Consider the following 15,267-nt stretch of genomic DNA (forward strand, 5'->3'; position numbering starts at 1 on the left):
TTATTTGCAATCATTTTACAACACATACATGTATCAAAAATCATTATGTTGTACACCTAAAACTAATACAACATTATATATCAATTATATCTCAATTTAAAAAATATTACTTGGTTTACATAAAGTACAAACCCTTTTGCACTTAACGTAATCCTTGGTACAAAGACAACATGCTTAAATAAACCAGTTAGTAGTTGCAACTATCATTCTCTCAAAATTTGCTTTAAAAGGCTAAAAAAACCTAAACCAACTCATCACTTCAGTTAACAAGCAGTTTGTGTAAGTTCATAATATACTTAGGGAGAATCAAGTTTAAAAAGAGTCAATCAATAGTATTTCAAAAATGCGTTATTCCATCCAATAATGAATTCTATTCCTTTCCCTCCATATTACTCCACTATACAATCCTTGAAAATCAAAATAATAACTTTAATTATAACTTTTACAGTATAGCTTTTTAATAAGAATGGTTATAAATACCAGGTGAGATTTTTTTCAAGTCCAACATGTAAGAACTTTCATAAACAAAATAAATGTCATACTTCACTGAAATCTTGTTATAAGATACTTATTTTAGTGATGCTGATATCTCAAGATATATTTGGAATGCTGCTTTTGGAAATACACATGAACTAACATTAGACTATATTCACAATTCATTTCAACCAAACAGTTTTATCCAACTTAAGCATTTACTTTATCACTCAGTCTTATTTAAAATATCATCTATTTTCAAAATATTTAACCTACACCAAAAGACAGGAACTTGCTGTCCTGAGATTATTCAAATGAATATGAACCACAAGCCTTCAAAGTACTTCCAAAAGAAGAGTTTCAAAATTGCTTTCAATAGTGATAACAGCACTGAAACATAATACATAGCCTCTCAAGACAGTTATATGAAAGAATATTTACCATTAAATTCTATTCATTTGGGAAAAAAACCAACAAAACAAAACTGTTTATCTCTTATATTCATTCCCTATGGAAAAAAGCATCCCAAAAAATTTACTTTTTTTCCCCATTTCATTTGAATTTTTCATTCGAATTACTTCAATTTCTGCCCTATAAAGTAAAAACACTACAAATAAAATAATAAAAAATAAAATACAAACACTACAAATTTAAAACAAGTCCTATTTAACATAGGTTTAAATAATACTGGTAAATCTGTCAAAAGGTTCTAATTATTTTTAAATGACAGAAAAAGAATTTTAATTTGGCAGCAACCACCTAAGTATTTATAAAATCAGAAGTACTCTCACACATAGGCAATACAAATAAATCGCTTGCTCAGATGAATTTTCAAAATGTATTTTAATCTCGTTCCAGAAAGAAAGAAAATTTCTAGATACAAATACATCTCATTCAATCACATTTTAAAATACATTCAGCAACTTAAAATATTATAAGAACCCAATATTTTCATCTTTTATAATCTCAATATATTATATATTTAATATATAATATATATGTACAATACATACAGGTAGTCAGCAGGATTACAAAGTAATTTTTTAAAAGTTTGATCAATATTGATAAATATCTTTAGACTATTAAAAAGAACTATATTTAGGACCATAGAATAAAATAAAATATGGGCAGTCCAAACCTAATAGCAAGACTGCAAATGTTCATGTAGCCAATTATTGTAAAAGATCCCTCAAGTTGGCTAGAATGCATTTTAAAACAATATTCTTGCTACTCTCAAGCAGCAGTACTTGTAGATATTAAGCATGTACAACTCCATTAAATTTAAAATTACTATGCAGCTTTCTTTACTGTAATATACAGTAGCTATTCCTTTCTGTTGGGTTTTGCTGTTGTTGCTGTTTGAAGAGTGACTCGCATATTACCAACAGAAGTGACTTTAGCTCCTTTCCCTCCCCTAAAGCATGGCTCAGTTTGAAGATTGTTCTATAGGCAGCCATTATGAATATTAACAGTACCTTAATACCATTAAGAGCAACCAATCAATAACTGGAGTCATCTGAGAAGTTTCAAAGACTGATGGAGGTTTCTGTAAACCAAGGTCATCAGAAGTATTACACTTGTAGATAGCTCTCTCACATCCATTAATACAAGGAGTTAAAATTCCAATGCCACAGTATAGCAGTTAACAATCTATTCTATAATTTTAAATATTAATACCATTAATCCACCCTGAGAATACAGAGGAAGTATTTAAAACAAGATATTCTGATATGGTTTTCCTTCCTTTGTATTTGCTTTCTTCTGGTTTTTGTCAGACCTTCAAGGGTACGAGTATCTGAATTCAGAGTGTGACTTCGATATCCTTTTTTGTTAACTGAGATTCACGCCACAGTGAGATACTGGTGATAGAAAAGCCCAAAAAGGCTTGTAGAAAAGAGACAAGCAGCAATCCACCAGGTCAGAAAAGACAGAAGTCCTCGAAAAAGCAGAGGAGTGAAAATGTTTTTTAAGCTGCTCAGTGCCACTGTTATTTGTGTAACAGTTACCTTCATCTTCCCATCAGCAGATGGTAATTCAGAGTAAACAGAATTGGAGGGTGGACTATTATCCACTGGCAAGGTAGAGATAGATTCTGGATAAATCCCCCAGGAATGATTACCTAGAAAATTCAAGACACAAATAAAACATGAAGAGTAATTCCAAAGCTCCTTATTTAGAAAAAATAAATAAATTCTTTAACTTATATTTGAAATTAAGAACAAAAAGTTTAGTGGTACAACAAATTATTCAATGTTGAAAATAAAGTAAAATAATAATCTTTCTACACACCTGGGGAAAATTCACTTAACTTGACCAGACTATAATCTAACCTTATCAGTAGAGGTGCATATAAAAGCTAAAATCTAAGTTACTTTTAATTAACTACACTAAAATCTGGTAAAATAACAAAAACATTTTTTTTTCTTGTATAATCCATGAATCAACTACCTCTAATGGAGGGACAGGGACAGACTCTATAACTTCTTAGAATCTTTTCTACCTCTAGAATATCAGAATAAATTCTTTCTCAGAAACTCTCTCTGATGTCAATGTGAGAGATTATTACTGGCTTCCAGAAATATTTTTATCATATACTTTCCTATTTTGGATAGAATATGAGTCACATAATTTACAACTGAGCTACTCTTTTATGTTCCATAGATTCCTGAAGGACATTTACATCTATCACAGCTCTAAAGCATCTATAAGCCCACCCAATAATGCTTTTAGTTCCTTTGGCTTCTAAAACCCCAACACTGGCAGACTGCCTGACCTAAGCAAAGAAATGATCAATACAACAAAAGATTCTTGAGTAACACCACAGATGGGCTGGATTGCTTAGTGAACAGACTTACAGGAGAACTTTGTTCTGCCACTGAGAAATCTTTACTCTATCAACGTAAGTTATCTGAAGCAGAACTCACCAAAGAGTTCTGTAATTCATAAGTTTACAAGTACCTTGTAATAATTTAAATGTTATGCACTAACAAAATCTTAAATCACTCTCTTACAACACAAAATATTAAGATGAAAAGTGCTCACTCCAGTTACTCAGAATTAACCTTTAGCAAACAATTCTTTTAACGTTATAAAACGATATGGGCCTGAATTTTCAAAATCAAGATGATAAATCAATGAATCAACTTCCACAGCTTAAAGTTTCATATGTTTCCTCTTAAAACTTTTAAAGAGAAAAACAATTTTAAGAGAATTATTCTTTGTAGGTAACAAAAAGCATTATTAACTATAGGTAGAAAGTAAAGCAACATGTTTCCCAGTTGTCAGGGTATGCCTACCTAGAGTTTTCAAAAGCAGGGTTGTGTGAAGCAGCATGACCAGAGGAGCCACATACTGCAGTGCAATGACACAAAGGTAATAAAAGACTCGAGCGACCTGCAACCAACAACATTCTTAAGTTTCTAACACGGTTGACATGTTATGAATGAATTAAACTTTCATATAATTGTCAAACTGAATTGCTTAAGAGATGAATAATCCTTTCATGGGAAGACAGCTAAATGGTAACAAATTTGTACTTCATTATAAATGCCACCAGACTGACTTCAGAAAGGCTCAGTTCGAAGGTTCTTTAAAATGTGAAAATATTAAAATAAATTCCTTAAAAATAGTTCTCAAGTGATTAATACAAATTGGAGAAACAAAACCACTAAAATTCAAATGGCCTATATTCACTTACTATTTCACATATAAAACAAAATGCTAAAATCTCTAAAGACAGACACCTAAAATATCAAACTAAATAACAATAACAGTCATATATGAGCATAAATAAAAACATTAATCCCCATTTATATTCGACAGAGGTAAAATTACAAAGTATGAAAATACATGAAAGGTAAAACATAAAAAAAGTTGTTTGCATCTTGATAGACACTTCTTACAATGAAATTTTGAGAGTAAAAAACAGAGGACCCAATACCACATTTCTTCAAAAAGACTCGATCAGGTTATAGGTCCAGTCCATTATAATGGTGGATGGATTCCTAGTACCTTCCTTCTCCGGAATCCCCGTTAAGTTAAATTTTATGTTTCATGTTCAAGTACTTGGAATAATGTTAAAAGGAATACATTGAGTCACTAAAACTAATATTTCCTACTCTTTAAGTCATAAAGGCTATACAATATATTGTGATGTCTTTCAAATCAATTAGGGGAGTCCCATTTAGCAAAAGTAGATATACCACAGCTTTGCAACCCAAACTGTATGATACTTAATGTACTTAAGGCAAGAAGGGGAATTGAGACCCTTTCTTCACCTAGCACCAAAATCAAATCAAAGTCTCTGACATGTCAGTTTAAGATCATCCCATCTATTTATAGTCATTTACAACTCAGTATTTGCTATTTTCCATTTTGACTGCAGTACAAAACTTACCATTTTCTGAAGCTCAACCGTGCTTATTCGCCCTGCTTCTTTCTTCATCTGATCCACACATTTCTGGGCTAAGTTTAAGTAAGCTTGCAGGTGACTACGCATCATGGCCAACCGCAAAGCACACAGCAGGATTATTAACCAGAGTCGCAGAGTATCGAATGTAGCTTCTGTCATTCTACAGATCAAAAAGTTGATATGGTGCTCTCAAAGACCAAAATATGCTAGCATGCTAGTTATATGTGTTAATGTTCATCATTTAAGATATGGGGAAATCTAGACTTAGCTACAGATGGAGATATAAAAAGTATCCCACTCTACCACAGACTTACCTACATGATACTTTCACTTGCTTAATAGATAAATGTATCATGAAATAAAACAGTACGAGATAAATCTAGAAGAAAAAAGTAGAGCAACACTTGGGATTCTTTTCTCTATCTACCCCCCTCCATGGGGGGAAAAACGGCTAAAAAACGAAAAGGGAAGTTGGGTGCTCTTAAATTGGAGACTGTGAGGAAGAAGGAAGGAAACCAGAGGAGCTTGCCTGTGGAACTATCAAGTTATCAACCCATCTATTTCTGGCTACAGTTTTGTTTGATTATATAAATACCTGAGTAGGATCTTTCACTCTGCTGAATTCCTGATTGGGATCAAGAATTCTGATATACTGACAAAATCAGATGTTCCCTAAAGGACTTTAGAAAGAAGAGGTAAATTCTGATGTCCTTTTGGGGTCCATGGTTTCTGCTTTGATAAAAGATAACACTGTAATTTGAAAATAATGCCTACACCATGCCTGACTCTATTCAAAGCTCTAGCACACATCAGGTGCTTAATATGTGACTGCTGAAATGTGTGGAGTGATCTACCAGACAGGATCTGGAACTTATAGGGGTCTCCCCCAAATTCTTAAGACCATGAGGGTAGAATGAATGGCTATAAAGAAGACCAAGTGGGAAAAGATAAAAAACCTTACAACACTTTGCTCCAAAATAGGCTCCATTATCACCCCTTCCTTCTGTCCAGTGTAAGCACCTAGGAAAGGGACTAAAACTACAATATAGAAGTTGCCTGTGGAAATAAAGTTGAAGAAGAGTACAGGAAACAGAAAAGGCAGAGAAGATGTGAAAGTGTACAGTTTGGTCTGAACTATTTATGAAGTGGAGGGAAAACAGGGATGGAACAAAGGCTTTATTATGTATGTTCTCTTTTGGTTTTCTTTTTACAAGGTCGTGAGTGAACATGGACATAAAACTCCAATAGAAACATACTGTTGGTTAGGAAGCATAAAGGCATAACTTTTTATCAATATATTTACACTGTAATGAACAATGAGATTAAGGTATCAGTCATGTGAGACTGACAGTACACAAAAGTCAAGACCATCCACAGCCTTGAACCTTTCCAGGAGCTTACAGACAATACTGTGCTCCCTGGTGTGGTACAACCAGGAGGCTTGACTGGTAGTATTCTGAAGACAGCTATTACGCATGCTTTGAGGGAGACAGGTAATAGAAATGAAGTGAATGGTATAAGGCAGTGAATCAAAAAATATCTGCTCTGTTTATGAGGAGTTCAGGATTTAGATAACAGTCCCTAATTAAATAGTACTGCTAACTCAGATTATTTAACCAACTTCATAAGGATTTGGTAAGTTGATATGATGGGGTATCTCAAGAAAGAGTCTGAGCTGGGACAAAACATATAGGTAAAGAACAGGCAGAAGAAACTTCCCCAAATTCCTGAAGTCATTCTAGGGTTCACCGCCTATGTTCTCTTCTGGTTTTCTTCTCACAAGGTTACACACATATGGACTCTGCTTGCCCACATTTTATTTTTTTGATGCCCAAGCAGAACACATGGGTGGATGAGTTTAAATACATTTCCAGGTTGAAACTGCATTCTATCCATTTTTGCTTCTGACTACAAATAAAGGCCTTTGACAAACCATTTAATCCATGTGACAGACGAAGAACCTGGGTTGATGGGCAGCCATTTTTTCTCAATCTACAACATGGACTTTGGAGTTTAAACACAAATTAAAAATCACCTGTCTAATCACTTAATGTAATGATCTGACAAATAAAAAAAGAATAAAATGGAGCAGAGATATGACTGTAATTCTGTTTTGTTTATGAAGGTCAGGAAAGGGAATGGGACAAAGGAAATAAAGCTATAGGAAGAGGACTCTAGGTCTTCATGTGCAACAAACTTTTTCCTATAATTTAATATACCAAGGGGAAAATTCCTTCTTCCTACTTCCTTTAAGCATAGTATTCACTACTAACCTGTACATAGTTCTGTAGGCTAAAAGTGGGGAAATGAATGTTGGTATAACTACTAAATGCTTTACATACACCAGATCTGGCTGAATAACCTTAGCCAAATTATTTAACCTCTGAATCTGTTATTTCATCTATAAAATGGAATGAGAACAGCAATCATAAATAGAGAATTACTATAAGAATGAATGAGATAAAATATGTAAAATATCAATACCCAGCACAACAACTGGTGTATGTCACAAATGCTAGTTTCCTTGTTGTCTTAGTTAAACTAAGGCAAATATAAAATCAGAAAACATAATTACAGAAGTATAAAATCCAACTTCCATGATCAAACTTCAAGGAAGGACTAGGAATGCTTTCAGCATCAAAGCTGTGGGTTAAAAGTTTATCTGAGATTTGGTCTGGAACCCTACGATCCTTAGGATTACTTTTAAATACTCAGTGAAACTGTCAAGTTAAAATTACCATTAAAGCTTACTTGTATGGGGGAAAAATGTTATGACTTCAATGTATACTTTCTTAGTTCAATAAGATTAGGTGTTAAAAAAAATCATGATCATCACCGATTCTACACTTCAAGACAAATTTGTACCAGGATCTAAAAGAAATACATAATAAAAAATGCATACTGTGGAATCAATGACTAGTCAAGATTTTCTATTTTAATTTTGATGAGGCAAAGCAGTGAAAGGAACATTTATTAAGCACTTACTTCCAGCCGGTTGCATTACATGTGTTCTTTTAATTCCAATGATAACCTTGTGAGGTGGATACTATTATCTTCATTTTCCAGATGGGGAAACAGAGGTTCAGTGAAGTTAAATAATCTCCCTCAAGTGACAGTTTTAGTGAGGATCAGAACTGAGGTTTGAACCAGCTCTGCCTGAATCTTTTTATTACTCTAACATAGTTCCATAAGGCTGAGTTAACATATCAAGTACACTTATTAATGTCTTTTAATAAATTGTTTCTATGTTACCTTCTTCTGTTAAAATACAGTTGTCTAATTGGGGAAATACGACCTAATATTAGATAACAACGTTAAGGCTTTATTTTTAATTTTGATAGCTATGATGATAATATTGTCATGTAGAAAAATATCCTTATTTTTTAGAGATGCATACTAAAGTTCTTAGGGGTAAAAATGTTATGTCTCTAATTTACTTGAAAAACTACTTCATCAAAAAACAAAACAAAAAACAGTGAAGCAAATATGGAAAATGTTAACAACTCTTAAGGGGCTAAATATATGAATTTCCATTTATACTACTCATTTTTTCCTCCATAATTTTCACAATTAAGAAAAAAATAAGAGAAATGTAGTGTCTTTAAAAAAGCAGAAAAACTTACAACTGTATAAGATAATATTAGTGCAGAGTAATAATCATCCAAAACCATAAATGAAGATCACAAGAAGGTAAAATGATGACCTATAGTTTCTATTTTATAGTACATTTTTAAACATTTCTATTAATGTTTTAAAAATACAGTGTCCTAATGTTATCATTAAAAAACGTGAACACAGTAAATAACATTTTAGAAAAGTTTTGATTATATAATGAAATAAAAATTAGCCCCCAAATACCCATACTTACAAAGGGACACTTTCTTTACCCAATGGTGGGTTCATAATGTAGTCTTTGGTGATTGGTTTTACCCAGAGCAGAACCATAAATAAAGGTGCCAAGAAGTTGATATGAAGTAATGTTCTGAAAGTATGTAAGAAATAAACATAAAAATCCAGGAGCAAAATACACTAATAAACTACAGAACTTTGGGACTTCAAAAATGAAGGTAGGAACTTATTTTCAGTATTCTATACTAAGGTACTATTGTCACCATTATTTTATATTTATCATTACTACTTAACACTGATTTGAGCCCTTGCAAAAATACCTCATTATTTTAGTTGTTCAGATGAGAACATTTAGATTGAGTTAAGTTAAATGACTTGCTCGTGGCAATATTACAGGTTAGAAGGAGATCTAGCACTAAAATCTAAATCTGTTCACTCCTATTCTAGTGTTCTTTAACAATCTCCTACTGTACCCCTGATTTAATACACTGGTACTTAAATGATTCTCTAACGTTGCACAATCAATGAATCCAATGGATTTTCAGTATAGGAGTCATCTTTTGATACTTTTCAGCCCAGCTAAAACAAAGTGCCTTCTCATTATTTCCAAGTAAGAGACAGTGATTAGCAAGGTCCATAATACTAGTAGGCATATGGCAGACGGAAGCTACTGCAGCAACTTACTTATAAATGAGGAAACTTTCAATATGTAATGAACATGTATAATGTTTTAATTACATTGTTAAAATCATAAATGACTCACATTTTTATTTCTTCTTGAAGCATTAAGAACATACCTGAAATTAATTTCCCTATCCTATAAAAACCAAGGAAATTTACATTACTCCTACAAGGCAAAATACCCAATACAGCAAAAGGTTTCAGGTGTGAGATATAATGTCATTGTTAATTGTTGTCCCAAGTTTGTATCCTACAGAGACAGATGACTGGTAAAGACTGTCCTTATTTCAGAAAGACAAAATTCTTCACACTATTTTATTACCATGTACTGCTTTTATTACCAACCATGCTGGGGGAGCTAAACTGGAGGTTTTAAAATACACACACACACACTTTAAAATACCACTACAGTGCAAGTGATAGTGACTTATGTGAGCAAATGGCCAGATCAGGAAACCATGAACACCTGACAGGGAGAGGTGGAACTCTGGATCTAAGCTCTGGCACTAAAACAAGTCCTACTGCCTGGCCATGGGGGTAAGGAGAATGCTGCTTTGTGCCAGTCATGCTGCTCTCACAACAAAACTAGCTTCCCACACCCTGTATCCGGGCAGAGTGCTACAACACAATGTGTGTGTGTGTGGGAGGGGGCGCGGGGGGGGGGGCGTGGGGTTGGGGAGTTTGCAATACACTGAAAATAAAACTCCAAATTCCCAAAGGGAAAAATCTTAAGAAGCCACATTTTACTGAGAAGAAAACTAAAATGTGCCCCCATCCCCAACCCCAAACCACCACTAAATGCTTTCAATGTTTTTATAAAGTGATTCTTTCATCCCACAGCCTGGGTAAACCATCGGGTGCAGGGGAAGAAAGCAGCAGTATTAGGTATGCAGTGTTGCTAGGGAACACTCTAGTATCAAGGAGCAGCCCACAGCGGTTTCAGTAGCTGGTGAAGGGCTCCCCTCCACCCACTCTTTCAGCTTATTTAAATCATAACACTGGGGTTAGTGGACTGAAGTGTGTGTGTAGAGAGGAGGGGGAGAATCAGGTTTTGTTTTAAAAGAAGCCATTAGAGAGACGGATGGTGGGAGAAAGGCAGGATGTAGCCAACAGCATGCTGAGTCAAAGGAGCGGAAAAAAGAGGGATGAAGGAGTGTGTACTGGGAGGTGAGAATAAGTAAATACACACACAAAGCATATACAGAAAAATGGAGGTAAGGAAAAACACAAAAAAACTTTCAAAATTAAAATAAAGGAAAATGACATAGGTAAGAGATAAGAATGTAAAAAGACTAGAGAATCAGCATCATTAAATATAGGCTTTTAAAGAGCAGAAATGTTAGGAATTATGATTACTCAGAGAAACTTAATGACTATAAATACATATATCAAAATGGAATATTCTCAACTTAGGCGTCTACTGCAAAACAAAAAGAGGACTTGGAAATTTGGATCTGGATATGAAATGAAGATAAAAATCTGTCACTCTGCCAAGGTGTCCACACCAACAACAACAAAAAATCTGTGACAACCACAAATAATATAGTAAATGGGCTCTGAACAATACGCAGAGATTCAAATACGATTTCTCCATTTGAAAACTAAAATAGTAATCTATGATATTTAACACTGTACAGTATTAGCAATCCCAAACTAAAATAATCTTGCAAACAGATCAATAATATAAGGAAAACAAACATTTCTTATGTATGCAGATTTACTTTCAAAACATTTTTAAATAAAATACTTTAAATAAAAAATATTAAATTATTTAAATAAAATTATTTATATGAAATTTAAATAAGTATTTTTAACTTAAAAATTCTGATTTAAAGAAATTTCCATAGATCCTTAGATCAGTGGCAGAGATGACAATATCATAAACATTCATCTCTGAGTTCAAAATAACTAACATAAATATTTATATTTCCATTTTAACAGATAAAAGAGAAATTTAATAATTTAGTGGGGTTTTTTTACATAGGACTTAAAATTTAGAAGTGAATGAAAGAAGCTTGCTTATAGTAGAAAGAGGAAGAAGTGTGACATCAAATGATTATTAATTTTAAATACAATAATTTATGATTTCATTACAATAATATACCTTCATTAAGATGGAAAACATATATTTATCTGCATGTGCTTATGTACATTTTCCGCTTACTGTGTAATTTTTTCTGTTGCCAAATTCAGGGCATCCAGATGCATTTGAGCCAGCCGTAATCCAGGAAATGTCAAAAAAGCCCCAATGAGTGAACAGAAAATAGCCAGGAAAAATTTGAAAGTAAGTTTTGAAACAGGACCCCTAAAAATAAAATTTTTAAAAAAGCTGATAAACTTTTGAAGTTAACTTTCTAGAAATTTCCATTCTTCTAATCATTTACTTTACAAACCACAATAATAACAGTAATACAAACAAAGTAAACTCCTACAAAAAGACTGCTCTTATTCAATCACCCATAAAGGATTTTGGTGAAGTATAAAGTAAATCAGACATCTCTTAAGCCACAGTTTTAACAATCTAACCTACATGTTCAACATAGAAAATAACACGTGATTCATAAATTTCGTTTAGTCTCTAGTAGAAGGGGAATTAAGTTAAATAAGAGCAAATTCAAATGAGAATTCTATAAAAGATACTTTATACAAATGTAAAAAACATGAGTAAGAATATTGCTAAAAAAGAGACAGTCCTACTTAAAAAAGAACTTTCACTGATTAAAAACAAAGAATCACTTATAGTAAATGCTATTTTACCAAATATGGAAAAAATTAAATCCAAATAATAATTAATTTAAAAAAACTTACTGAGATTCTAAACCTTGCTTTTCGAGAAACTGCATCGCACTGTCTGAAAAATTTGTAAACCCTGTAGGGGGAAAAAATTTACTCTTATCATAGGGGTAAAATACAGAATCTTTGGAAATAAAATGCTAGAAAACCAAACATCTTAAATTTTGAAGTGATGAGCATAGCTCTTTCATGTGCTAATTAGTATGTCATAATGCAATAAAATTTAGTTATTAGGAGAAATAGTCTTTGAAAACATCCCTTTGATATTTGTACATTCCATGAGTATGCATAAAATTTGCATTAAAATTTGCATCTTTATCTATGTGAGTCAACTTCAGCATTGGTGAAACTTATTTAACTTTAAGGAAAAAATGGGGAGGGAACAGCATTTTTGGAAAAAGGTAGCACAAACTTAGCTAAAAAAAAAAAAAACAAAAAAAAGATCTCAAGAATAATAAAGGTTAATTATTTAGAACATTACAGAACATATGCCTCAAACCTAATTTTAAAAACTTAACAGATATGAAATTATTACCTGTTTCGAGTCCAAATTCCAGATAGTTTTCTGTTACAATCAAGACTGCCATTGCTTTCACAAAGAAAAAAAATCCAAAGGTAACACAGACTGATCTTTCACCACCATCTTCTACTTTAAAATAGTGTGTAGTTAATGAAAATAGAACTTTGCTGCAGAAGGAAAAGTTCAGGAAAAACCACAAATAACTTTGTGGAAGTTAAACACAACCATCTTTACAGGGCCTGAACTCCCAATAAAATTTGACTACAACATTCATTTTGATGCTACAACATGCTTATCTACAAAGTGCCGTTTGGAAGTAAGTGAAAAACTTATGAAAATCTGAATAGTCTTCCAGAAAATAGGACATAAAAACAAAGCAAATCTAAGTGAAGGTTTATAACATTTTTAAATTAATAAAAAGTGTACATACACATACTAAGCTGTAATTAGGGAAAGAATGTATTTCTACTTTATCTAACTCAAATTTACTAGGAGGTTATTACAATAATTTTATGAAATAGGTTCTCAGTGAAACTATTATGAAATAGTTCTCAGAAAAGCCAAGGTACCAGTTATCTTAGAGAACTGCCTTTTATTGGGCATGTTTGTCAAGTAGTTTATATTTAGAATTAAACACACATCATAGGAATCATCTGTAAATCATCCACTAATTCAAAATTTGAGAATTACTAATAGCCAATGTGTAAGCTGTGGCACAAAAACTAAATAAGCATCTGGGATCACCCTTTCACAGTATGACAAAACAAAATACTTTAAACAAGTTCCTGTTGAGTACTCAAAAACAACCAAAGGCTCAACATGCTCACCTATTTTTAAATATTTAAATTTTATATGAAAATACTAAAGAGACTATTTTATCTGAGCCCTCCCCCCCCTTAGTAATTAATCAAATCAAGAGCAAATCAGTGGATGATCCATAGCTAGAATCTGGATTTCCAGTATATCAAGTTGTTCTCCTTGAAAGCATAAACCCACCAAACAAAATAAGGTGCTTGGCCAAAAAAAATCTAGAAAAGCAACTTTTACATAAATTATATGTCAAGCATAGGAAATAATAGCAGCTGTCATTTAGTACTTGACAAGTGCTAAGCATTACCAATTAACTCATTTCATCCTTACATTAGCCAACTATTATCATTACTTTTCCAGATTTTAAAAAAACTATGGCACAGATAGGTTAAATAGCTTGCCCAAGATCACACAGCTAGATCAGAGGCAGTTGGGATTTAAATCTAGGCAGTCTGGATCCAGAGTATGTTCAGCTAACAACTTAGTATACTGCCTCTAAGATACTGTATACAGCACCTAAGCTATGTGGTAGTTAGCAGCAACACATGAAATCATTTTAAAAATAGAGCTGCCTTGACAGAAGTAAATAGTTCATTCAAACATCCTCACAATCAGAAGTATTCTTATTAAGGAATGGATGGGCAAGGATAAGGACGCTCGTCCTTGCTCTTTAAAAGGAAGATGTCCTTTGTTGCCTATTTAAAATATGCTAATATAGTTATTACCCAGTCTCTATTAAGATCCTACCTAGGATACTGGATATAAATGTAGAGTCCCAGCTGCTCTAAAGCTTACAGGCACCTACCCTAAGTAAGCCAACAAGAAGGTAATAAAGACAGATGACTTTCTTGCATCTTTCAAATGCAACTTGAAATAAATCTCTACTAGAATGTAAACTCCATATCAAGGATTCTTGTCTCTTGTGCACTGCTTAGTTAGAGCACCAAAAGAAGTGCCTGGCACATAGTAGGTACTCAAACAATCAGTGAACAAATTTTGCCATAGAAATAATGTTTTACATGGTAGTTTAGGTAAGCTGAAACTATTAATTCTATGCTTTAACGGTAAACAGACCTTTTGAAGAATGAGATAAAAACAATTCTTTCTCTGGGATAATATACTCAAAGTAAAAAAATAATATAGAAAAAGTTTTAATCTAAGATCTGCTTTTATCAATGGTAATAACAAAAATACAAATTATTTACCACTCAGGGTTATAAATTTGAAGGATGTTCTAAGTTTTATAAAGGCTTAGGCTTTGTTTTCTTAAGGCTTATTTAGAAGATAGTTCCCTCTTTTAAATGTAAAAACAAAACAAAACAAAAAATGAAGTATAAGAATAGCTCACTTTTATCCACCTATTCCTGGGGCAACGAGGCCCTCCGAAGTGTGTGATGGGAAGTGTTTTTATTAACCTCCTTTAGTCAAGCACCTCATTTTTCCGTGAGTATCATCCCCCTTCCTGACTTTCACTGTTCTCACCTCAGTTAATCCCACTCTAGCTAATCTCCCTTTCACACAAACCTCTCTGCTCTTTCTCAAATTCCATGATTCAAGATAAATACTTGCTAAAATTTATTTTCCTAATTACTTACTAGCAATAGAATTATTTTCTTTGGAAAAAAAATGTGGTCTTTGTGCTAATTATAGATCAAATGAACTTTCATGGGCTAATCTGAAAGGAAATGCCATTTATCACATTATTTCTCTAAAAAGAAGATTATTTTAT

General features: G+C 32.9%; 1 protein-coding gene across 8 annotated transcripts in view; it reads right to left on the bottom strand.

The window, feature by feature from the left end:
• Positions 1-1,421: 1,421 nt before the first annotated feature.
• Positions 1,422-15,267, bottom strand: part of TMEM161B (transmembrane protein 161B) — a 69,043-nt gene continuing 55,197 nt past the window's right edge. For 6 of the 8 annotated variants that reach the window (XM_059916732.1, XM_059916735.1, XM_059916730.1 and 3 more), the window contains 7 exons: positions 12,744-12,895; positions 12,224-12,284; positions 11,580-11,720; positions 8,754-8,867; positions 4,871-5,045; positions 3,771-3,867; positions 1,422-2,593 (listed from right to left, as the gene is read on the bottom strand). In XM_059916732.1, the coding sequence (XP_059772715.1) occupies positions 2,316-2,593; positions 3,771-3,867; positions 4,871-5,045; positions 8,754-8,867; positions 11,580-11,720; positions 12,224-12,284; positions 12,744-12,895 (1,018 nt within the window). In that variant the 3' untranslated portion in view covers positions 1,422-2,315. The remainder of the gene's footprint in view (positions 2,594-3,770; positions 3,868-4,870; positions 5,046-8,753; positions 8,868-11,579; positions 11,721-12,223; positions 12,285-12,743; positions 12,896-15,267) is intronic. The other 2 variants (XM_059916736.1, XM_059916733.1) reach the window with 2 other exon arrangements.

The sequence above is a fragment of the Balaenoptera ricei genome, chromosome 3 (assembly GCF_028023285.1).
Source record: "Balaenoptera ricei isolate mBalRic1 chromosome 3, mBalRic1.hap2, whole genome shotgun sequence".
NCBI lineage: Eukaryota > Metazoa > Chordata > Mammalia > Artiodactyla > Balaenopteridae > Balaenoptera > Balaenoptera ricei.